General features: G+C 45.4%; 1 protein-coding gene across 11 annotated transcripts in view; it reads left to right on the top strand.

Moving 5' to 3' along the window:
* Positions 1-23,868, top strand: part of LOC127615201 (protein unc-79 homolog) — a 37,822-nt gene extending 13,954 nt beyond the window's left edge. For 6 of the 11 annotated variants that reach the window (XM_052086804.1, XM_052086803.1, XM_052086802.1 and 3 more), the window contains 40 exons: positions 1,251-1,480; positions 2,170-2,341; positions 2,467-2,697; positions 3,699-3,889; positions 4,599-4,722; positions 5,289-5,429; positions 6,216-6,431; positions 6,617-6,844; positions 6,994-7,135; positions 7,608-7,687; positions 7,771-7,919; positions 8,015-8,172; positions 9,175-9,356; positions 9,563-9,764; positions 9,863-10,045; positions 11,135-11,203; positions 11,627-11,683; positions 11,841-12,130; positions 12,245-12,427; positions 12,982-13,144; positions 13,501-13,650; positions 13,737-14,969; positions 15,934-16,035; positions 16,200-16,503; positions 16,836-16,976; positions 17,102-17,140; positions 17,246-17,358; positions 17,443-17,528; positions 17,935-18,108; positions 18,411-18,479; positions 18,558-18,668; positions 21,025-21,129; positions 21,205-21,282; positions 21,363-21,452; positions 21,542-21,717; positions 22,025-22,208; positions 22,289-22,492; positions 22,608-22,685; positions 23,366-23,407; positions 23,486-23,868. In XM_052086804.1, coding sequence (XP_051942764.1) covers positions 1,251-1,480; positions 2,170-2,341; positions 2,467-2,697; positions 3,699-3,889; positions 4,599-4,722; positions 5,289-5,429; positions 6,216-6,431; positions 6,617-6,844; positions 6,994-7,135; positions 7,608-7,687; positions 7,771-7,919; positions 8,015-8,172; positions 9,175-9,356; positions 9,563-9,764; positions 9,863-10,045; positions 11,135-11,203; positions 11,627-11,683; positions 11,841-12,130; positions 12,245-12,427; positions 12,982-13,144; positions 13,501-13,650; positions 13,737-14,969; positions 15,934-16,035; positions 16,200-16,503; positions 16,836-16,976; positions 17,102-17,140; positions 17,246-17,358; positions 17,443-17,528; positions 17,935-18,108; positions 18,411-18,479; positions 18,558-18,668; positions 21,025-21,129; positions 21,205-21,282; positions 21,363-21,452; positions 21,542-21,717; positions 22,025-22,208; positions 22,289-22,492; positions 22,608-22,685; positions 23,366-23,407; positions 23,486-23,674 — 7,059 coding nt within the window. In that variant the 3' untranslated portion in view covers positions 23,675-23,868. Of the gene's footprint in view, positions 1-1,250; positions 1,481-2,169; positions 2,342-2,466; positions 2,698-3,698; positions 3,890-4,598; positions 4,723-5,288; positions 5,430-6,215; positions 6,432-6,616; positions 6,845-6,993; positions 7,136-7,607; positions 7,688-7,770; positions 7,920-8,014; positions 8,173-9,174; positions 9,357-9,562; positions 9,765-9,862; positions 10,046-11,134; positions 11,204-11,626; positions 11,684-11,840; positions 12,131-12,244; positions 12,428-12,981; positions 13,145-13,500; positions 13,651-13,736; positions 14,970-15,933; positions 16,036-16,199; positions 16,504-16,835; positions 16,977-17,101; positions 17,141-17,245; positions 17,359-17,442; positions 17,529-17,934; positions 18,109-18,410; positions 18,480-18,557; positions 18,669-20,702; positions 20,916-21,024; positions 21,130-21,204; positions 21,283-21,362; positions 21,453-21,541; positions 21,718-22,024; positions 22,209-22,288; positions 22,493-22,607; positions 22,686-23,365; positions 23,408-23,485 lie in introns of those variants that run through there. The other 5 variants (XM_052086806.1, XM_052086798.1, XM_052086800.1 and 2 more) reach the window with 4 other exon arrangements.
* The last annotated feature ends 1,237 nt before the right edge of the window (positions 23,869-25,105 follow it).

The following is a 25,105-nucleotide window of genomic DNA, read 5'->3' as shown; positions in this document are numbered from 1 at the left end:
GGCGTTTTTGGGATTTTGGCAGTTGGCTCTATGCCATGTTGGACGTTCTGGCATTCCAAGGACTTTGACACGCCCCCTCCACACCCGATAATTTGGTGGCTGAACTACACTAAACTAAACTAGTATGGGTGCAGGGAGCGTAAAGCGATTTTCAGCCATAAATGACAATGGAATGCATTGGACTCTCTGAATCAGTGTAGAAATCAATTCAATTATTGTATTATCTTTATTATATGTTTTAAATCACCTCCCTGGTCGTGGTACAGCTATTGGGGGTGTGTGAAAAAATATGATTTGACATTAATTTCTCTTTATTTTTGGTGACATTTCCAGTCACATGATTTCAAATCATCAAATGAAAATTAACTTAAACTTCTGGACTTATACAGGGATTCTGTATCTGTATGCAGTCCGTATATTGTGCAATAAGGTAGAGCAGGAGGAGTAAAATGTGTTCCCCCGATTCACAGTGCATTCATTTAACTTAGTACACATGTAAAATAATCTCTAAATGAAACTGAAAGGGGTGCATCTTATTTTGCTGATGGGGCTTAAACAAAGTGATTGCTCCCGAACGACAACTGGAATATTGAATGCGAGATGATCTCCAGGATTCCAGTTAGCAGTCAGGCTTTGCGACCCTGCGTTGTCCATGGAAACAGCCTGCCTCCAACCAGTTTGTCCAGAACATTTAATCCACGTCCACATCCTCTCCTCCTTTGCAGCAGGCTTTGCTCCACTCATCTCAGAAAGCCCTTTCAACTCCCACCTGGATTTACACCGGAGCTTTCATTATTAATTGAGTCATCATTCCTTCCGCTCATTGCGTGTCATATTGTCCATGGTGAACACGCCAGCGGTCCCAAATCTTTCAAAATATCGTGAGCATTTAGAAATGCAACATCATGCGTGCAACGCTGCTGAAAGATGGGTGATTGAATGAGGGCCGTTACCATCTGAGGACAAATATGTTAATTTGATCGGCTGCATTGCATCCCTCTAATGGCAATAGATTAGAGGCTGATCAGATTAGGATGGCTCCCTCGTGCCATGCTTTTTTATTTTTAGAAGCTTGAGACAGTGGGGACGCAAAAAGATTTTTTTTTTGAATCCCAGCAGATGTGGAGAGATGGATGTTTCTCAGCAAATGCAACTGTGATTTTGAGACATGTCATGATATGAATGTCACATCAGGAATCAGAAACTGTCGAGTGTCTTCCCCTTTATGACTTGGACCCGCGTCTTCTCAGAACTGTAGCTCTCACGTCAGGAGGGCTGTGGTCACCTGCTTCTCGGCCGGTTGCTGCGGGCGTCATGGTAACCGGCCTGTCCGCTATTGCAAGCGTTGCCATGTCAACCACCACAGTAGCGAGGTGGGGGCTGCGGCGGAGACTCATCTGTACCAGACTTCCCCTCCTCCGATCAACACCCGGGAGTGTGGGGCAGAGGAGCTAGTTTGCACCGTGGAAGCTGTTATAAGGTGAATTCACATCTCCGTGATCCTGTTAATTGGTTTATAGATGAAGATGGAGATTTGTTAAATCAAGATTAGCATAACTCCTGTTTTACTGAACATTCTATGGACAATACATTAGGTGCATCTGCAAAGTGAGAACCCAACACAAAAGCTGCATCAAACAAATCAGCCTTTACAAAGATAATCATTTGTTACTATCAGAAAATAAGAAGAACTAAAATGCCTCATCAGAATAAGAATCAGATTCAGAATTGTCTTTATCGGCCAAGTATGTAGAACACACAAGGAATTTGTCTCCGGTAGTACAGGCTACATTAGTATCATTATAAACTTCATACTAAGATGTGTTTTATTATTATTATTATTAGCTGGATAAATAACTAGATAATATAACCAAATATTGCTTTTTGTCTGATCAAAGCTATTGTGGTTGTAGTTGATCGTGATTTACATCAGCACTTTGTCATTCTGTGAGCTGTTTTGGTAATCACAAGTGTCGTAACTGAGAACATTTAAGAAACAGCTGAGTCTGATATGGGGCATTTCTCCACCCATGGCAAACTTCAACCACAATAATAATGTTAATGTTCAATTAGATGTCCGCAGATGGTGTTCCTGCTGTCCCATCTGATGTGCGTTTGTGTGTTGCATCCAGGGAGTGTGTCCTTTACTATCCCTCCATATTTTTCCAGCTTGCTGAAAGAGGCTGAAATCCACGCAGAGCAACGCGAGGTTGAGCTGAACAGGCGACGGCAGATGGGCATGTCTTCCTCACACCACTCTTTGGACAACATCGATTTTGATAACAAGGAGGACGACCAGCACGACCAGCGCCTCCTCAGTCAATTTGGCATCTGGTTCCTGGTGTGTACTGAAGGCCCGTTGCCATGTCTGTCAATAACAGGGAACATGAGATAAGGAAACACACATTCTTATCGCAACCATGTGGCTTATTGCTCTGCTTCTCTGAACGTCACTTCAATGCACAGGTGAGCCTGTGTACCCCCAATGAGAACACACCCACTGAGAGTCTGGCCCGGCTGGTCAGTATGGTCTTTCAGTGGTTTCACTCTACCGCCTACATGATGGACGACGAGGTGGGAAGCCTGGTAGAGAAACTAAAGCCACAGTTTGTCACCAAGTGGCTAAAGACGGTGTGTGATGTGCGATTTGACGTCATGGTCATGTGTCTCCTGCCCAAACCCGTCGAGTTTGCCAGGGTAAGGTCACATTGTGGTTATGATTTCCCTCACAGGGCCATTACAACTATGAATCAATGTAACTGTATGATAATTCATATTATCACATTTATTCAAGAAATTGATGGGTGACTTGTTTTGAAATTAGAAGCCAGTAAAAAATGTCAACTATTTGTTAGTTCGTTTTAAAAGGGGAATTCACTCACTTATGATGAAATCAAATTCTTGCAATATCTCAATGTTATTAAAAGAGAAGACAACTTGCAGGTTTGGTATTTTAAGCAAGAAACTTGAATTCGACGCACATAATATGGCTTTGTGGCCCACTTTAAATAATGTGGTAGGCTGCATTTGGACCCTCTGCCTTAAGTTTGACACCTGTGTTTTCAAATACTTCTCACGCTGTGGCTCCTCATCAACCTACCCGGATGGTATATGTATTTGAAAATTTAGTCAAAGCCGTACTAGCAAATCCTTTTTTTAAACATGAGTATAGCAAATAGTACCGGCACTGATACTGGTACAGTATTGGTACCTGAGTGTCACGTGAAGAGTGGAATTAGGACCTGGAAACAGACATGACACGGAAGTTGAAAAGTGTTTATCTACGAAAATCCAACGTACCGTATTTTCCGCATGATATGGCGCATCTAAAAGCATTCCAATTTTCTCAAAAGGCGACAGTGTGCCTCATAATCCGATGCACCTTATATATGGGTCAATATTCTGATTTCTTGGACGTACTATTTGAAATGTTCTGTGAAGAGCTTTCTTAAAGCTTCGCCGGTTGTGAAAGTTCTATAAAAAATAAAGCTGTATTCTATTGTACTCCCTTTAGCATAGCTCCATCTAGTGGATACATATGAAAACAGTTTTAAAATAGGCCATTCATTGAAAGTGTGCCTTATACTCCGAAGCGCCTTATAGTCTAGAAAATACGATAACTGCAGGGAGCAGGGCTGGAGGCAGAAGACGCTGGTTACCAGTCAATCATTGGGTTGTGCATTGTATATTGCTCTTAGGTTGGAGGTTATTGGGACAAGTCCTGTAGCACAGTGACCCAACTGAAGGAGGGTCTAAACCGCATCCTGTGCCTGATTCCTTACAATGTCATCAGCCAACCACTTTGGGAATGTTTCATGCCCGAGTGGCTGGAGGCCATCCGCACAGAGGTGCCCGACCAGCAGCTCAAAGAGTTCCGGGAAGTCCTAAGGTAAATGTGACCGTCATTCAAGTATCTAAGTACATACGGTATTTGAGTAACTAATGTTTAAGTGGTGGCCCGGTGGTCGACTGGTAGGCGTGTCGACCTCGCAGTGCAGAGGTGCAGGATTCGATTTTGGCTCTGGCCTTCCTGTGTGGCGTTTGCATGTTCTCCCCATGCCTGCGTGGGTTTTCTTCGGGTACTCTGTTTTGGTCCAACATTCCAAAAACATGCGTGGCAGGTTAATGGAACACTCTAAATTGTCCCTACGTGTGAGTGGGAGCGCGGATGGTTGTTCGTCTATGTGTGCCCTGCGATTGGCTGGCAAACGGTTCAGGGTGTCCCCCACCTATTGCCCGAAGACAGCTGGGATAGGCTCCAGCAAGCCCCGCGACCCTCGTGAGGATAAGCGGATCAGAAAATGGATGGATGGATGTTTAAGAGCAGGCGCTGCCCATGACAGCATTGTCCCAGTTTTCCCAAACACCTTCAGTAAAAGTGGGGCAGTGTATCAATATTTTTGTTCTCTTTCTAATGCTGGGTAGTAAATGTAATGAATATATTTGCCAAACCTCTTTTGAAATTAGAATATAGTGCCTAATTATGTTCACATACGCGCAACCTTGTTTTCTAGTTCGAAGTTGAGCTGTCAAACATGTCATGGTTTTGGGTTGGATAGTTCACATAATTTTTTCCCCCCTCTGTCTTGTTCATGCAGCAAGATGTTTGACATTGAGCTGTGCCCCCTTCCCTTCTCCATGGAAGAAATGTTTGGCTTCATCAGCTGCAGATTTTCCGGCTATCCGGCGTCCGTGCAAGAGCAAGCTCTGCTGTGGTTGCATGTACGCATACACCCACACACAGACTCACGCTGTCTTCCCATTGACCATCCCGTGGTTCTGTCCACAGTGCGTGTGAATTGAACAGGTTGTCGTAGAGTGTCAAGTCTGGGCAGGAGCCTGCTGAATATGGATCTGGGTCACAGAATGAGACAGAGAGAGAGGAGAGATTTGGGCTTCTATCCCATATGCAGTTAGAGCTTGCCACCGTGGATCATTTTCAAGTTTTCTGACACAACTGTGAGGGAGAGACTGCATTAATTTAGATTTAGTAAATAGGTCAGATTCGGATCATAGAGAGAAGTGGTGGTTTGCCACTGTTATATGTCATGTCCCGCTATTTAAAAAAAGAAAAAAAAGAAAAGTCATTTGCTGTGTTAAAAACGATTTGCAGCACATTTGCATCGTCATTGTTGCATAAATGCAGACAGACCAACCAAGCGAAATACAAAACTTGAAACATGATCACACATTTTTTGTTCAAATAGAAATATCAATCAATATGACGTTTTTTATTTAATGGTGTCCGAGCAGTCTTCAAACTCACATGTCCCTTTAAATGGTCCTAGGTGCTGTCAGAGCTGGATATCGTGGTGCCTCTGCAGTTGCTAATTGGGATGTTCTCAGATGGCGTGAACTCTTTGAAGGAGCTGGCCAATCAGAGGAAGGCACGTTTCTCCGATCTGACTAGCAGCACTGGAGCTCGCAGGGTGAGGAGGAAAAAAAAAAGTGAACTTACTTTACATCACTCGAAGGTCAATTCATGGACGCCTGTGTTTTCGGAAGACTGAACGCTTTCGAACTGCTGTTGGATTTGATTTCTCCCATTCACCGAGATGTACTGGATGTTGCCATGGGAACTGCCAAATTCTAAATATAGAATCCCGAAAGAGCTTCATTTAACTTAACTTGCAATATAGATGTAACTCTCCCATTTACATTTCCATTGCAGTCTGACTGACAAGTCAGGGCTGAGCCTTAACATTTTAAACTGATGTACTTTTCTGAAATTTTCATCATGGATGTGCCACATAGGTCATCCGTTATTACCTAAAAACATGTCTAAGACATAATCATTAATCAATTTGATGAAATACATCATACACAATGGAGATACATATTATTCATTAGAAAATGCTAAATTTTAAATTTGATTGGTTAAAGAAACAGTTTGAATGTTCATACAGTAAACTGTATTTTAGAGCTGTCGTATAAAATTCTTGCAGCTGCTCGTAAAATGTAGCCACACTTCACTTCTCCTTCTGCCCCAAAAAAATGCCAACAGCTCACTAACATGCGTGCGCAGAGAAGCTGCAATACACCTACCTGTATATTGCTAGCATGACTTGTTGATGATGGAATATTGCCAAAAACGAAATGTTACCAGTTTTATGTTGTGGGTTTTTTTTTGGGGGGGGGGGTGTACAAGGATCAAGTTGAATGCTTTCACCATACAGGACTATATGATGGTATTATGATGGGTTCTGTCCACGTAGGTGAGTGTGGTGTCAGATCCGGGGCGCCGCGGGCAGCACAACACCCTCAGCCCGTTCCCAAGTCCTTTCAGGAGCCCGTTCCGCAGTCCGCTACGCTGTAGTCCGTTTAAAAACCTGGGCCACGCCACTGGCCACTGTGCCTTGGATTTAGATTGTGACGACGACGACATGAACCTGGGCTGTTTCATCCTCATGTTTGACCTCATACTAAAACAGGTGACCTTCTTAATCGTATTGTACATAGAAGTGTAATGAGCGCCGTATATAGTTATCACTCAATTCGTGACAAGTGCATCAAAGCGATACCAACAACACTCACAGGTGGGACCTGGAGATTGGTGCGTCGTGCTCCGATTCCTTTTCTGTATTTTTAACGGCCATCTCCCCGCTTGCTGTCCCAGATGGAGCTGCAAGATGACGGTGTGATGCTCGGTTTAGACACCAGCCTGGGGAAAGATATTGTAGGGATCATCAACAATGTCTTCCAAGCCCCGTGGGGGGGCTCGCACACCTGCCAGAAGGATGAGAAGGCCCTGGAGTGCAGCCTCTGCCAATCCAGCATCCTCTGTTACCAGCTGGGCTGCGAGCTTTTGCAAAGGCTGACCCCCCGGGAAGAGATACGCCTGGTGGTGAGACGCAGTGTGCATTTTTATTCCACTGAATCTTAATGAACCCTGTGTGTTTGCGACTAAAGCTTTTAAATAGCGTGCCGTGTCCCCAAACACCCCGACTCATCTTCTGCCTTGATGGGGAAACATGTGACCGATTTTCTCCGCAGGAACCGACAGATAGTTTAGAGGAAACATTATTGCTTCCTCAGCCAGATTTCTCCCTTGGAGCGGAGAATGGAAGTGAGGAAGAAGACAACCCAAGCGCAGCACACACTGACAACCCCAACAACCACTCTCCTGATACTGCACGTAAGTGTCATCCCCATCTAGCATCCTGTCACAGGACAAACAGCACAAAAAAAAAAAAAAAACATCAAATGTGGCTAAATAAACAATAGCTGAAGTCTCTATGCCCCCGAAGTGTTGACAGTTGTATCTTCGGAAGGCCAACATTTAGCCTTGCCTACTGGAATAATGTATACAGTGTATATATTTTTTTATATATTTAATATCCTACAGAGACCTTTGTCCGCGCGTGATAGCAACATGAGACCGTCAAAGGTCTTGAATACAGAATTAATGATGTCATGGTGTTGGCGTTAACTCATCAAGGAGCTTCTTCTGCTACCTTCAAGGGAGCTACAATGTTTTTGTTAGTTTTGAACAGCTTGATTATTTTATTGAATATTTATGTGCATTAAAAAGTATTTCCCATGTTGCAGGAACTGGATTCAGGTGGGCTGGAATAATATGATTGAAAAATGATTCTCTTTCTTTGCAGCTCTGAAGAACAACTCAGATAAGAGGTTTTCCTACCAGCAACTTCCTGTGTCTTTAAAACTTATATACACCATCCTGCAGGTAAACTTAAGCGCAGGTAGAAATTGCCTTGAGGAATATGTGGTTTTGGGGGTTTACTTTGTCAGGGTTTTTTTTTTCCCCAGGAAATGTTCAAATTTGAAGAACCTGACATCTTGTTTAACATGCTGAACTGTCTGAGGATCTTGTGTTTGCACGGGGAGTGTTTGTACTTCGCCCGTAAGGATCACCCCCAGTTTCTGGCCTACATCCAGGAAAAAATGCTCATCCCAAGGTAGGTGCAAAATGCCACCTTTTTCATCCGCGCCAGCCCACACGCATTGACAAAGTAAGAATGATAAATGCCATACGTTTCTATTTTTGTTTCAGCCTGTGGTCGATGTTGAAGTCCGAGTTTTGCCAGCTGGCCTCTCTGGCGGTGCCTCAGCTCCTCCACGCCCTCTCTCTCTCCCACGGGGCGGACATCTTCTGGAACCTCATCAACACAAACTTCAACAGCAAAGACTGGAAAATACGATTTGAAGCAGGTGAAATGACAGACGTTTTCTTCTCCGCATCTGCTTTTTTTTCTTTTCGTTGCAGCTCTTGTTTTGGATTCGATTAAATGTTCTTGCCCATAGATGTATAAACACCGGTTATCAAAATGGCCCTAACGTCCGAAAATTGTGATTTGTAAGTGTACAAGTGAACCATCTGAACAAGACCCCCTTTCCCTTTCTATGACGTACGTCCTACACCACTGCTAACCATCTCCTCCCTTGTTGTCATGGTTACAGTGCAGCTCGAACACCCGGCAAATAAGAATTGACGGCTTGAAATGATTTTTTTAACCACCTTGTTATTGGCTGCAAGTTTGACCTTGAGGGAATCAGTGATATGTCCTCTGAAGGACAGGCAATCCAGGCTTGTGTTGATTCATTCGTCCTTATTGCCGTGTAAACAAATGTATCTCTTAGCTAAGTGTTCTCAGCCTAGTGGGTTTAAGATATGCTTACATGTAAATTAATGTCAACATGAATGTGATATTTCAATCTTCCCAAAGCCCCACTAATCGTTTGTTGGAATAACTACTTGTGATTCAGCGAACACGTTTCCTCAAGTGTGACGTGCCGACGGGCTACGTCAATGTTATTAGCCAACACTGACACTCAGTGTTCATTCTGGAGTACTGCAGCGGTGAAAGCAACTTCAACAAATGCGTGCCAAAACCTACCGCTTGATTGGTTTTTATTTTCATGTGTATGGTTACCTAGAATTCAGAACATCTGCCACATAGTTGTGATGTGAAGGGTTCAAATCTCATCTTTCCTTGTGTGGAGTTCCTTGGAGCACATGTGTACGGTTAAGATTCTGTATTGTACGGTAGCGTGAATGGTTTATCTGCTATAATGCTAACAAGTGTTGTAGAAAATGGACCACTCACTACACGGTATATTCCAGCAAATTCAAGGGCATTATCGTGACAATGTTCATTTTAAATATACACCTCCAATGTCTAAATTGTTTTATTGTTCTTTCTATTCTCATAGTGGAGAAGGTTGCGGTGCTGTGCCGCTTCCTCGACATTGGCGCGGTGACTAAAAACCACCTGCTCAAGTACTCTTTGGCGCACGCCTTCTGCTGCTTCCTGGCTTCGGTGGAGGATGTCAATCCGGCTGTGGCCACCCGAGCCAGACTTCTGCTGGACACCATCAAAAGGCCAGCGCTGCAGGTCAACACCTCATACAGGCCTTCAGCTCACAGCAATAGCCTTTCTTTATCCTGACGACACGATATAGCAGGGGGGTGTTCAAAACCGTTCTTTCTAGTGATGCATGCAGAAAAAATGAATGGGCTGGAATTCACCAGGAATTCATTTCAGTTTTGTATCTGTGCAACATTTTGTGTTCCTGCACTTATTGGCGCTGTGCTATACAGGGCTTGTGCCTCTGCCTGGATTTCCAGTTTGACACTGTCGTGAGGGATCGGCCCGTCATCCTCAGCAAACTACTCTTGCTTCATTTCCTGAAGAAAGACGTACCTGCTCTCAGCTGGGAGTTCTTTGTCAACCGCTTTGAAACATTATCACTGGAGGCTCAGCTGCACCTGGACTGCAATAAGGAGTTCCCTTTTCCTACAAGTATGATCAAGCCAAAGTCCCACACCGTCGTTTGACTTGCGACAGCCACATCACAGTCTATTTATATTCGACACTCCTAATAACCTGTCTTTTGACAGCCATCACTGCCGTGCGAACCAATGTGGCGAACCTCAGTGATGCAGCAATGTGGAAAATACGACGGGCGCGCTTTGCCAGGAACCAGCAGAAGAGCGTGCGCTCCCTGCGTGACAGCGTGAAGGGCGGCCCGCCAGAGTCCAAGCGGGCATTCTCACTCCCCGAATCACTGAGCAACCGACAATGTGAGTAGTGTGGATTGGTCACTTAGTCCCCTTCGCTCAAATGTATCCTGAATGTGTTCATTTAGTATTGAGCAAAGCGGCGATTGCTCCAGACATACCTTTTGGAATCACGGCCAAAAGGTTCCTAAATGCAATGGAGAAAATGTATTCTGGTCTGATCGAACCAAGGTTAATTTTGGATGTGATTGGTAATTTTTGAACGCAGCCACGTTCTCAATTATAAGAACTTGTGTACACGTTTGCACCCACATTTTTTCGGGGGTGTATTTTCATTTCCCCCCCTCAAAACTGCTCACATTTTGATTGAGTATTATGGGGTTGTAGGTCAAATAATTTAATTTTGCAGTGATTTATATTGGTCTCATTTTCTTTTTTTTTTTTTTTTTAGTTACCAACATTAATACATACAACAAGAGACAAGGACAATTACATAACCACATGACAAAACCCCACAAAAAACCACAACAACAACAAAATGTAGTTTACGAAGCAAAGTCCAGGGTCTCCATTTTAGTCTGAATCTGGGCCTAAACATTTCTTACAACATCCCATCTGTATTTTTTTCCTCAAAGGTGAACTAAACCCAAGATGTCTTGGTACACTCCAAATTTGTGAGACTCTGATGTTAGCAATCCAGCCCACATAATTTGCTAAGAAAACATGACCGTTTATGAATATTCAGCAGCAACATTAACCGGCGCCGCACAAGCAGCCAAATAAAGAAAATCAATAAATAAAAGCCACATACGTGCACGGTGTGATTGGTGAATTAAAAAATAAATGACACATGGCATTGAGGTCTGTGGGACTGAAAGGTGTACAACACAGTTTTATTTTTTTCAGTCTTTGGCTCAGTGTAAGGTGTGCATGCGTTCTCACAATCCAGACGGAATGTACCGACCTGAATTATTGACGGCAGCTCACTCTTGCTGGAGTGGGACTGGTTTGTTGTAAAACAAGTGCAGGGCTTCAACTAATCACGAATACCGATTGGGGACTGATAATTTTCAAAACATTTGCGTGCCCCCAGACGTGTGACACCTTCTCCTGTCGCACCACTGATCTGTGCTCTTCGTATTTGGTTTGTAGCTCTCAGGCTTACCAGGCAAGAGCACTCTGCCCCAACACTTGGTGATATGATCGAGAAAGTCCTGCCAGGTAAGTAAAACCTCCAAATGTGAAACTCCTTTACTCCTCCACTTAATATGTACAATACCTGTACATGAAATAAAAAGCTTACTCATCACTTTTCAGGAGAGCAAAGAATAGTATGTTTAATCAACCATGAATATTTATTATCAGCTCACACTTTAGATTGGTCAGTAATTTGTGAAAAAAAGTTAATCCGAGAATACAGATGAAATAACTGGAGTCAAAAACAAGAGCAACAAGAGCAAGGTCCAAAACAAAATAATATAAATACTTACGACCAAGGAACTAGATGCAAAAGGGCCAACGACTGGATCGAGAAGGCTTGAAAACAACACTTAAGCAAGAACAGCAACAAGGTCAATAATCCGACATGGGATCTTGGCAGTCCTTAAATACATGACTTAATCACGATGATCCAATTGGCAGCAGGAGTGCCCCCTGAAAGAGAAGCCTTCCACTGCCACCTGCTGGAGAACTCAAGAACAGGTTCATGACAATGTTTTTCTTCTTTTATTTTTGTATTGTTTTTATTTCATGAACGGTAGGTTACCAACAATTTCGCCCATGTGTGTACTCCGCTCAATCCCCAATACCCGATAGCACATTTGCTCCAACACTCCAACTACCTCAGTCTCTCATGCAGGCCAGACGCTGTCTCCCGAAGACGACGGCATCATCCGAGACCTGCTCCCAGAGGACGCTGGCATCGATCACCAGACTGTTCACCAGCTCATCATGGTACTCATGAAATTCATGGCCAAAGACAAGAGCAGCGCCGAGGCAGACATTGGCAGCGCCAAGGCTTTCAACACGGTGAAGCGCCACCTGTATGTGTTGCTGGGTTACGACCAGCAGGAGGGCTGCTTCATGATTGCGCCTCAGAAGATGCGCACCTCGACATGCTTCAATGCTTTCATTGCCGGTATTGCACAGGTGACGGACTTTTATGATAAATGATCACTTATTAATGTGTGTGTGCATGTGCTTTTTCATGAATATAAAAGTGTGTGCCGTGTCGGCTGAAGCGTCCAATGTCACTTCTTTCAGGTCATGGACTATAACATCAGTTTAGGGAAGCAGCTGCTCCCCCTGGTGGTCCAGGTCTTAAAGTACTGCACGTGTCCTCAGCTAAGACACTATTTCCAGCAGCCGCCCCGATGCTCCCTTTGGGCCCTGAGGCCACACATCAGACAGATGTGGCTCAAAGCCCTGTTGGTCATTCTGTATAAGGTACACTTTCACTGTTTAGGATTTGTAGCCATTATATTTCTACATACATTCTTGCTGCTGGAGGCTGTAAATTTCCCCATTGTGGGACAAATAAAGGATATCTTATCTTATTTCACTGCAATGGTCATCAGATTGCCGAGGAGGCAAAATGACTTTGATGCAGTACTTAAGTGCTTGTCTTGATTGAATAAAAATTACCCTGGTAAAAGTAGACTACCTAAGAAATACAAGTTTAAAAAAGTACAGATTCTGAAACGTTCTTAAGGAATCAAGTAAAACGTAAAAAGGAATCTTTCTTGTCCCTTATATACAATATTTTTTTAAACTTTATCTTCACAACTCTTCCCTATACCGTTTCTCTCTCTATATTAACTTGCATATTCCCCTGACTGAAAAGAAAAAATAAATAAATCATTGTACACACTATCGAAACAATGTGTTCACATTGCTACATTAACTTTGTGAACTGACAAACCAAAAAAAATAGCCTCTGTAACTTCTTCCCATCACTGTTAGGTGGTGTAGGTGTAATCTAACTGAGTGTCATTTTTCAGTATCCTTACAGAGAAATGGATGGCAGCAAAGTTGTCCTCCATCTGATCTACATTACCATCAACACCCTGAACGCTCAGTATCACAGCTGCCGTCCCCACGCCACTGCCGGCCCCCTCTACAGTGACAACTCCAACATGAGCCGCTACAGTGAAAAGGAAAAAGGTGAAAGTGTTCATCTTGAGCACAGACCGTAATAAGTACCATCGACTATAGGTCCTAAAAATTAAATGCAGACTTTTATACATTGCGGCCCGGTGCTCTAGTGGTTAGCGCGTCGACCTCACAGTGCGGTTCGATCCCGGCTGCCGCCTTCCCGTGTGGAGTTTGCATGTGTTCCTCGTGCCTGGGTGGGTTTTCTCCGGGTACTCGGGTTTCCTCTCATGTTCCAAAAACATGCATGGCAGGCTGATTGAACACTCCAAATTGTCCTTGGATGCGAGTGTGAGCGCGGATGGTTGCAAAAGTTTTGCAATGGCGAATGATTGCGCTTCATTCGCCATTTCTCGACTCTATTTCAGAAGAAGATAGTGTGTTTGATGAGTCAGATGTGCATGACACACCCACCGGAGCCGCTAACAAGGAGTCACAAACCTTCTTTGCTCGCCTGAAGAGAATTGGAGGGAGCAAGTCTGTGAAATACCAACCAGTTGAGCTGAACGCAAAGAAAAGTAAGCGTGGGAGACATTTCTGCTCCCTGATGACGTCCAGAATTTTGTTTCCCGGATGTCTCACCAGTGCTCTTTACCCACGTCAGGCGAAATTGAGCTGTCCGAGTACCGGGAAGCCAGTGCACTTCAGGACAGCATCCTGCACTGCGTGAGGGAGGAGAGCACCAGGAAGAAGCGTCTGCAGGCCATGAACAAGCAGAAGTCTCTGGACATCTCCAATACTGACTCTATCCTCTTCAACCTCGACGAACATCGACGCAAATCCTGCATCGACCGCTGCGACTTACAGGCGCCCCCTGTTGTCCTGCCTCCGTCGACTGCCGCCCGCACCAGGCGTCACGGCAAAGGATCGTCCGATGGCTCTTGGGTTCGAGCGGAGGGCAACGACGCGGTGGACAGGCGGGGCTCTCGAGGCGGGCAGTCCGACATCTCCAAACCCGTCATCCCCGAGGTGCGCCTTAGCTGCATGGAGACCTATGAGGACAAGCGGGATCACGGCTCCGCTGGGGGGTCAACTGCTGGAAAGGAGGACCAAGACCTCATTGACCTCTCCTCCGACTGCACCTCCATACCGGAGAAACACTCCCTGCTCTCCATGTCCGACAGCGACTCCTTAGTGTTTGAACCCTTGCCTCCACTCCGGATCGTTGAGAGCGACGAGGACTTTGACCTCAACACTATAACGGGATCAAAGTTCAATGAAAGTCCTAAAGTTCTGGCTTCCCCCGCGAGTAGTAACACATTGCGGCTGTCCCCTGTGGTGCAGGTTAGTGTGGAGGACTGCTCCGGTGACAAGAAGATCACAGAACATCTGACCGGAGAAGTGCTTTTGGAAAAGAAACTGACTCCTTCAAGTTCTTTGGAACTACCTGAGCGAATGGGGAACATCTGCCACGAGAGCCCCATCATGACCCTGAAGCAGAAGAGAGACCTGCTGAGGAAGACGCCCCGTGTGCCAGACACCTCGGTGGACGAGGCGTTCGGGGCACTCGAGGAGGCCAAGGGCTCGAGCCCCTCCGGCAGGACCATCTTCTTGGACATCCCGGAAGATCAAACGGAACCTCTGTCTTCACCGGAGAGAAGCAACGACGAGGAAGAGTACGGCGACGACGAGGACGATGACGACATGGGCGATGAAGCAGACAGCGAACCCAAACCACACGACGGTGATGACAATGACGAGGCCGAGTTTAAAATTCAGATCGTTCCTCGACAGCGGAAGCAGAGGAAGATCGCTGTGAGCGCCATCCAGAGGGAGTACTTGGACATCTCGTTCAACACGTTTGATAAGCTTGGCAACGAGCAGGCCGCGGACACAGGTGAGTTCGAACCATGCAAAACCCGCTTTCGTTTTGTGTGAGACGGTTAGCATGCTTTTCGAATCTAATGACGATAAATGGTATAGATCACGGGTGTCCAAACTTTTTGCCAAGGGGGCCAGATTTTATGTGGTAAAATGTCGGGGGGCCGACCTTGGCTGACATTCTTTACATTGAACAACAATATTGTTCAACAGAATCAGAATCAGAATCATCTTTATTGGCCAAGTATGTAGAACACACAAGGAATTTGTCTCCGGTATAACACGCTGCACTATCATCGTAAACAACAAAATCATTGAACCATTTTAGAGTATACCAGTAGTTTTGTAGTAAAAATTTTAGTAAGCCAGTCTGTTTCACATTTCCATTTTTATTTTAATTTCAACAATCTTAAGAATTTCTTTTGGTTCATTTGAAACAGGTATATCACATGCAACTGCTTATTCACTTGACTTTTTCTTAAACAGAAGTCTCCTGAGTGCAAATTGATTGATTTGAAACATAAAATGTATCACCATGACTTTTCAATAGTCACAAAACCTTTGACTCGAACAACAGGGAAATGAACAAGCAATACACATCCACAACTGCAAGGATCATTTGAAATATGACATATCAGTCAATATAAACACGGAGTGATGTCTTGTTAACTCGTGAGTGATGCCCTCTAGTGTCTAAATGCTATTACTCATTTAGTGAATGCGATTACTCATTTAGCCACTAGAGGGAAGCAGTACTCTATGAAACATCACTCACCAGTCGACGAGACCTCAGTAAATGCAACACGTGTTCCATTGCGCCCAACCTGCGGGCCAGACGGCACTGACTTTATGACAGGGGCCGAGGGCCGGATGAAATTCGACCGCGGGCCGGATTTGGCCCGCGGGCCGGACTTTGGACATGGCTGGTATAGATGCTTTGATTGATGATTGATTAGCTTAGAGTTGGTGTCACCATGCAGATAACCAAGCACTGTCTACCTTGGAAAAGCCGCGAGAATCTTCCTCGGCGCCAACACTTGAAGCCGCAATGCCCGAAACGAGCCACCGCTCGTCAGTATCGGGTAGGATTCTTAAAACATGACTTACCTTTATTTAGAAACTAAACTAGCTCTCCAGTAATAAGCACCGTTGCTATACAGTGGCTAAACGCTGTGATGTCACCACACGCACGGATACTTGAATAGCGATGCGAACCTGAGTGTGTTTGTTTTTGTGTGACGTTCAGCTCAGTACCGTCAGGTGAAGCGAGGTTCTCTGGGAGCACTGACCATGAGCCAACTGATGAAGAGGCAGCTGGAGCATCAGTCCAGTGCGCCGCACAACATCAGCACCTGGGACACAGGTCATTCATTCAGTCATTTTGTTTTGCGTTACCCCAATAACTTTCTTTTTTTTTCTATAAAGAACGTATTTTCTTGTACTGTAGGTCCAACAAAGACCAGTTTGCTCTCTGCACCAAGCACGGTGAGCATGTTTGTCCCCGCACCTGAAGAATTCATTGACGAGCAGCCGACCTTAATGTCTGACAGGTGATTGAATTCATTTTCAGCTTCCCGTGCTTTACAGCAGACAAATGCCGGCAAAAATTAATGAAATAATTTTCCTGCTATGAGATGTTCAAATATTGAAAGTTGTTATCATTCAAACGGTAATTATTGTTTCTATTTTGCAAGAAAGGAAAGGGATCTGTTAGCCCAAGTGCCAGAATGAGGCAGCCATTTTGCATTTTCCGAGATATGTCACAATTTGTGAAAGTTAGAATCATGAATAATGTTTTGGGAAAAAAATCATCATAATTATCATTATTAGTGCATGGAAAGGATAATGGAGGCAGAATCTGCCACTCTATGTGACACTTTAGGTGTCGGGACTGTGCGGCTGTGTTGGAAGAATACGACGAAGAGACTCTGGGCCTAGCGGTGGTGGTGCTTTCCATGTTCATCCACCTTAGCCCTGATCTGGCTGCTCCTATGCTCTTGGACATCATGCAGTCTGTGGGCAGGTAGAGAACCCCCACCCCCGCAGCCTACATCCACACCGGCACTTAGATGACGTTTCATAACTAACCGACAGGACGCATGCATGATTCATTCCTGCAGCCTAATCCACTGCTTTGACTTCTTTCAGGCTGGCTTCCAGTGCTAATTTTTCTGGACAAGCTGAGAGGTTTGACATGAAGCCGTCACACTGCTGTTCAGAGATATCCACATTTTGATGACGAGTTGTAATAATTCACGTGGCCAACATAGTCCTTCTCCTTGTGCTTTGCAGCATGTTGATCCCAGGGAATGTCGCAGGTGTCGCTAAGCAGTTCCTCCGCTGCATGTTCCATCAGCTGGCCCCAAATGGCATCTTCCCACAACTCTTCCAAAGCAACATTAAGGGTCAAGTCCTCACACTTCCAATTCGATCGAAACCTTAAAGCCCCCCCCCCCAAAAAAAAACTAAAAGTCGCTTTTTCTCTGCAGATGGAAGTTTTCTTCGGACGCTTGCCTTATCGCTGATAGATTTTAATGAGCTGAGTTCTGTTGCTGCGCTCAATATGCTGCTGGAGGTAAGCGTTCTCCTCATTCATCTTTTTGCCAGCAGGAGGAGCTCTTGTCAAAGTATTGGACACCGCTTTTGGTTCCATTGAGGCGGCAGAAGCCCTTTTGAAACAACAATTATTCGGTGTTCAAAGAGAACGGTGCCTCATTACCCTTCACAACTACACCAGTTGATTGCGATTGCTGGGCTACATAAATGACACAAATAAAAGGCCAGTGAGGCGTGTGACCCGTGTGACCATTGATCTATGCTTCGGCGTCCTAAATCCGCTGCCGCAGTCGTGAGCGCTGTGATTGATCAGAAGTGAATGATCAGTTAAATGGAAATCTCCACCTCTTATAGAATGTCATTATATAACACAGCTGTGCTTTTCTGCCTCTGTGCCCCCCCCCCCCCCCCCCCCCCCCCCGCAGGGGTTGAACAACAAGAAGAGTCTGCCAGCAGGAGGCACTATGCTGCACTGCCTGGACAACATTGCTACCTTCATGGAGGCTCTCCCCATGGACTCCCCGAGCAACCTGTGGACCACCATCTGCAACCAATTCCAGACCTTCCTCACTAAACTGCCCTCTGTGCTTCCTCTGAAGGTAGCCATCGACGCCAGCGCTCACTTAGCCTGCGCCTGATATGCTTTGATGTGATTATGGCTCGGGAGAAAGCATGGAGCAGTGCCCTTGTCAGGTTCAATAGGACTGAGTCTCAAGATTGTAATTGATGTGACTCTGCCGCTTTTGACCTTGGAGGTCAAATTAACGTGTCACTCATCATTTTATCCCCACATGAATTCGATCCAGTGTTACGATTGGACGTCGTGGCGAAATAGCCGCACAAACTTTTGTACTTTGAAAAGTCTTCTTCTTCAAACTTTTTCAATCTGTCTGTGCCTCAGTGCCCCATGGATTCCAGTTTGAGGATTATAATTTGCCTTCTGAAAATTCCGGCGACAAATGCAACTCGGGTAAGCCCAGAGAAGATTTGGGGGAAGCTAATTTATACAAATCCTGGCCTTTAACATCTAACCTCCTGTGTCCCACAGAGCCTTCTGGAGCCTTTCTCCAAGCTGCTGAGCTTTGTCATCCAGTACGGCATCTTCAGCCTTTCCTACTTAGTGGAGCTGTGTGGACTCTGCTACAAAGCATTCAACAAGGTACGTCACAGCTTACATTTCTAAGCAAGCCACTTTGGGACTCTCCGCCCTCTTCTGTTCTTTATTTCCCTGAAAGAATCAGCTTCTTATATTCAATCTTATTAACTCATTCACTCCCAAAGACGCGTTTAAACGTCTTTTCAGACTTGGTCTAGAATTGGCTGCTATGGAATGAGTTAATACTGGCCCAATCGGAGTCATTTGTATCAGTGACTCTTGAAGCACAGCAAAACAACTGGCGCCATGTTTGGGTTTCTGTTGCTTTTCTGCAATTGGAATGGATCATTTATTTGCGATGATTGATTTATTCTGTTAGTGCTCATTTCTCCAAAAGGGCGCTGGATGAAACAGTCCAATAATCCCCCATTATTTATTTCTGATGACACAATGCAAGGGCTATTTTTGCCGCAACCTTTTAAACAAATTAGCACTGCTAAAAATGTTGAGTTGTGTTGTTTCGCGGTCCTTTTGGTCGTCATTCTTTTGGTGCTGCACTACTTCCCCGACTCCCGAGACAGCCAGAAATGTGGCCGTGCATCCCGCATGATTAAGTAGGCAATCAGCCAGTATTGATTAACATGATGAGTTGGTTTGCTGTAGGGGCCGTGGGTCTGTGTCGGCTTTTTGAGGTGCAGTCTCAGACGGAGGTGCAGCCACAGCATTTGGCCCCGGAGGATCCTCAGTCGTCTGCGCTGTCAACGGGGCATGTTTTATGTCTCCTGCAGTATCGATTCTCCACCCTCACTTCAATTCCTCACTTTACAATATCCGCTTTTCAAAACCCAAAGTCACTATCAACAATTCCTCTTGGAACTTTGGCAGTTTTTCTTTTTTAAAGTAATTTCTGGGAAGTCTTCTCAACCCATCTTGCCTGTCTTTGCAGATCAGGTTTTATCCATTTCGGGGACAGAGGTTACTAATAGTGGGCAGCTTATCATGTTATCGGGTTACAGTGTGCATGAAAGGGTTAAAGTTATAAATTGAGCTTTTTGAGGGGGGACTGAAGGGTGCCACGGCATGCATCAGCGGATGGTGCTGCAAGTGAGCATGGCGGATTTCTATCTAGTGAAGGTGACACGCTTCTTTAAATTTTCATTCGCAGAGTTCAAGTGTGGCTGCGCAGAAGCCACACATGCACTGGAGATGGTTAACACAGTAGGCACATTAAAATAGTAGCCTTGATCGGCTCATAAGAGAAATTATGATTTTTTGCTTTGTCTGTTACGGAAGAAAGACCGACCTTTTGCTTTGCATTCAGTCTACAGCGTAGCCACACTTTCTGGCATTTGTGCTTGAAATCTTATCAGCTTCTCTTGTGCCACGCAGATTTTCTGTTGCATTAAATCTGTATTCCATACTAAAATGTTTAATTTCGTCTGGTGAGGCCCGTCTTTTACTTTTGAGTGTGTTGCTTGTTCTCTTTGTCATGCTGAATAAAAAAATTTAAAAAAAGAGGGCCGTGCAAGAGAAATTCCCCCACTGTCGGACACAGTCTGACATTTGGACAGAGGTCAAAAATCAAAAAGTGCTTCAACGCCGTATGCAACATGCTGATGTATGTAATTTATTTATTTATATCCATCCATGCATTTTCAACAGCGCTTGTCTTCATTCGGGTGAGTTGGAGCCTACTCTTGATGGGGTCCACTCTGAACTGGTTGCCAGCCAATTGCAGGACACGTACGGCAAATAAAACTTCACGCTCACATTATGGACAATTTTGAGTAATCAGTGAACCTAAGTTTTGAGAATGCAGGTGAAAGTTGTCGGGGGGGGGGGAACCACAATCTCAACCTGCTGCTTATTTTTTCACAGCATTTTTTTTTTTGGTCTTATGGTATCCGTTTTTTATTTTTATTTATTTTTATTTTTTTACACGTGACTACTTGGACGTGTCCCCCTTCAAAGTGAGGCACGCCTGGAGTGGCTTTGCATTCCTTGGGCGCATGCGGACCAACATAAGCAAACATGATGGCACAGAGAAAGGGAGGCAAAAGTGGGAAGCCAGGAGATGACAGTGTGGTTTGTAAACAGGCAGCTGGGCTTTGTGTGGAAGGGATGAACAAAGAGAGCAGCCTGTCCTCGGGGAGGGAGAAGGCAGCCTGACAGCCTCATCTGAGCTGCCTGGGACTCAGGGAGGAGAGATCTGGACTGGCCTAAATCTACTCCTCAGCCTCACCATTGTCTGTCTATTCTCCGGCACCCTCCCACCGTCTCGCCGCCTGTCCTTCCTCCTCTATTCAGCCTCGTGCGTTTATGCTCTCCTCGCAGCATGAGTAAGGGAGAGCGATAATAGAAAAAGGCAGTCTTGCTGCATCGGTACATTTACTCCCTTCTCTTATCTCCTCACATCCAGGAGCGAGATAAGTTCTACATGTCGCGCATTGTGGTGCTGGAGCTGCTTCAAGCTCTCAAGTTCAAATCCCCGCTGCCTGACACAAACTTGTTACTGCTGGTCCAGGTAAAAAAAAAAAAAATAAGATCACCACGCCGACGTGCATGTTAAAAATCTCAAAAATAAAATCTTTTTTTCCAGTTCATTTGTGCGGATATCGGCACACGACTGGCGGAATCCACCATCATCCAAAAGCACATGATCGCTACATTGCCTGGGGTAAGATTTTACTAAGAACCTCATTAGAATCAGCAGCTGGAGTCAAAGGCAGCCTAAAAATAAAACCTGTGCCTTAACAGTGCACAACAGCCGCAATGGAATGCATGAGACAATACATCAGTGAGCTGCTGGATTTCATTGCCGACATGCACACGCTAACCAAACTCAAGGTGAGTCTTCTTTTGCATCGCAACAGCACTTTAGTCCACTGTAATTGGCAGAGGCTTTACTGCTTCCCGCTTTCAATGTTGTCATCCAGAGTCACATGAAGGCTTGCTGCCAGCCGCTGCACGAGGACACTTTTGGAGGAAACCTTAAAGTGGGCTTGGCTCAAGTGGCCGCCATGGAGATCAGCAAAGGCAATCACCGTGACAACAAAGCCGTGGTCCGTTATCTTCCCTGGCTTTACCATCCTCCCTCCACCATGCAGCAAGGGTGAGACTCACAAAGGGACATGCTGTGCTCGCCATTTCACGAAATTTGCGGGCCAATTTTTGTGTGAGGCAGGTGCGCTAACCACTTAGCACACTTCGCTACTCACAACTAAGCATTGATTGATGCAGAGGAATCAATATGAGGTGAGTTGAGGAGCTCCATTTAGACAAAAGCAGTGCTTTCATGGCAACTTCTGGCATTCATAAGTAGTTTTCAGGCGACGCGTGAGTTACTCGCTTTGTTTGGGCGAGGGGGAAAAAAATTGCATTTATTGAATGCTGACGTGAATGTCATTGTTCCTGTGCAGTCCAAAGGAATTCATCGAATGCGTCTCCCACGTGCGTCAGCTGTCTTGGCTCCTCCTTGGCTCGCTTACACATTGCACCCTGCATCAGGGCTCTACTTCCTGTATGCCCATCCCTTTGGATGCTGGCTCCCACATCGCGGACCATCTTATTGTCATCCTGATCGGCTTTCCCGAGCAGTCGAAGGTACGTCAGGAATCACTGCGACCGTTCAAATGACGACGCCTGGCTTTTATTCACGGGATGCTTTTTCACTGCCTACGCAGACGTCCGTGCTGCACATGTGCTCTTTGTTCCACGCCTTCATGTTTGCCCAGCTGTGGACCATCTACTGCGAGCAGGCCGCCGCCGCTCCAACTTTGCAGAACCAGAACCAGACAGAGTTTTCTTCCGGCGCCATTCTCACAGGCCTGGAGTTCTGGAGTCGTGTGACACCCAGCATTCTGCAGCTCATGGCGCACAATAAGGTGGTGAGTGCTTGGCCTCCCCCTTTCACTGGCTGCCAAGTGCAAAATGTGCTCTTAAAGAGTGCGAAAATAGGACGTGAAGAGTCGATGGTGAACTTTGGTTCATTGTTTTTTTCAGATGGTCGAGATGGTGTGCCTTCATGTTATTAGCCTGATGGAAGCGCTGCAGGAGTGCAACTCGACCATCTTTGTCAAGGTTTGCAAGAAATGCTGCCACTTTGACGTTGGATAAAATAGATGGAATACAGATGCCCCGTTACATCTGTGTGTCAACTCAAAAATGACTTGAATAAAATACATGCGGTGACATACGGTTCAATTTTAAAGGGTATTTTGTGAGGGTGTAATTCATTCAATGAGTTTCTTGTTCGCCATTTTACATACACGTGACGAAACTTGTCAGTACTGTCAACATGGCATTTCCTTCAAAGAGAACTCTCCGATTAAACGTGATTTGATTCGTATCTCGATGCGATATTTTAAAGTGGAACGATTGGAATCGGTTCAGTTTGATGCAATCATATATTTTAAATCAAAACCTGAAAAGTCTTCACATGACTGTCCTGACTCCTACTTCACTGGGGCAGGAAGCTATCCAGTATGTCAGGCTGGTGAAGTGGTATTTGTGTCATAGTATCAGTGCATTTAGTATAAGTCCAGTACAGATTCAAGGTAACAGCGGCATCGATACTGATTTAAGTATTAATGAACCCGTAGGTAAAACTATTTTTTTTAAATGAATATTGTGGATTTGGTGTGCGACATAAACGGGGGCTGACTGTATCCTGCTAATATACAAACAAAGCGGAGCAAATAGATGACCCCCGTGAGCAACAAGCGACAACATCATTTCTCCCTCTTTATTCTTTCGCTCAGCTTATTCCAATGTGGCTACCCATGATACAGTCCAACCTCAAGGTAAACCCCGCAAATGCCACGTAAATATAAAAGAATCCAAGCAATTCGTTAACCGCCCTCCCTTCCTCCCCGCATCAGCACCTGTCGGCAGGTCTGCAGCTGCGTCTCCAGGCCATCCAGAACCGCGTGAACCACCAGTGTCTGCAAGGTCAGACGCCGGGAGCGCCGCCCTTTGCGCTGCGCAAGTGGCTGCAGTGCACTCAGTTCAAGATGGCTCAGGTGGAGATCCAGTCATCTGAGGCCGCCTCGCAGTTCTACCCCATGTAACTGACTTTCTGCAACCCAAAAAGGATGCTCACCTGGGTTGAACTGCCTTTAGTATAATATGTACAGTAGATCTGTGCTATACTGTTAACGGCTCACTTGCAGAAGATTTCTATTTAGCTGTGTTGTGCTCTCACTGCAAATGTGCTTTCGACTGGACAATAAAAGTTCTTTTTTTGTTTTGTTTTTTAATATAAGACACCTTGTCATTTCCTATATTCAAATGTGACATTTACTTCCCTTTCACGTCTCCGTTCATATTCCAAATGTCCATTTTACCATAATGCGAATGGCAACACGATTAAATCAGCCTGCCTTGTTTACGGTTGCGGACCAGAGACTGGACCTCTCCGGGAAAATGACATGACACCCATTTAGCCAGCTCGCCGTCTCCGATTCTTGTCAGAGCGTCCGTCACGCCGCCTCTCGCCATCATGACTCGGATCCATCAGGGGGCCGCGTGAGATGCGGGAGCAGCTTCCTAATTCGATAAGAGGGAGCCAGAGCTTAGAGTTAAACAAGCCTATTTTGGTTAGAGATTTCGCCCTCCACCGCACCCTGTACCAGCGGCACCCTCGCTCAAAGTGGAGGCCTCCCCTTCCTCCTCATAGCCGACTTAAACCAAGCAAACACAATTACCTTGGGCCTAATGTGGTTTGTTGTGATGGAGCATTGTTGCAAGGTCTAACTGCATTAGCCCCGAGGATGACAGATGTCATGACAGCAGGGCGCATTCATCTCGTATGGGATTTCATTATCAAGATTTAACATTAATCTAATTTGCTCATTGAAATATTGGAAATGTAAGAGTGGGAGCACGGCAACATTTGATGTGTGTTGCTTTGGGGGGGATTTTAGTTTTTTTTATTTGTGCGTGCAAATGTGGACCTGTGATGAGAGGTGTGAGCCAAATGAGTCACAATCTGACTAATGAACTCACACACATGCACACTCACGCACTCAACCCGGGTGAACCGCGAGGCTGGCTGAATCAGACTCGCAGTGACCTCCTTGTCATCAACCTCCAGAGTTGGCTCATCAACGCTCTCCTCCTGCAAGAGGCCGGACAAAAGTGATGCTGGTTTGTGTGTGTGTGTGTGCGTGCTGGTTTAATCAAGTCGCCTTGTGCCAGGGTTGCATCTGTCAGCCGCTTCCACACCGGTGTGATTATTTGACCTCAAGGTCTCTTTACTGAAAGAAGCTCTCTCTCTCACACACACACACACACACACACACACACACGCGCGCGCAATAGGAGCGACTTATGTAATCAGCGCCCTTCAGGTATGCAACTTTTTCCCCACCCCGACTCACCTGCCTGATGGCCTCCTGGAGGACGGTGTGGCAGTCAGCAGTAATTTTAAGTCTTTTCACTCTTGTGATAGCTACAGCTTTAAGTTAGAATCCATTCATTGTGTCTGACCTCAGTGTTCC

This window comes from Hippocampus zosterae, chromosome 14 (assembly GCF_025434085.1).
Source record: "Hippocampus zosterae strain Florida chromosome 14, ASM2543408v3, whole genome shotgun sequence".
Taxonomy (NCBI): domain Eukaryota; kingdom Metazoa; phylum Chordata; class Actinopteri; order Syngnathiformes; family Syngnathidae; genus Hippocampus; species Hippocampus zosterae.
The sequence above is the reverse complement of the archived record's forward strand: the minus strand, read 5'-3'. Positions and strand labels throughout refer to the sequence as shown.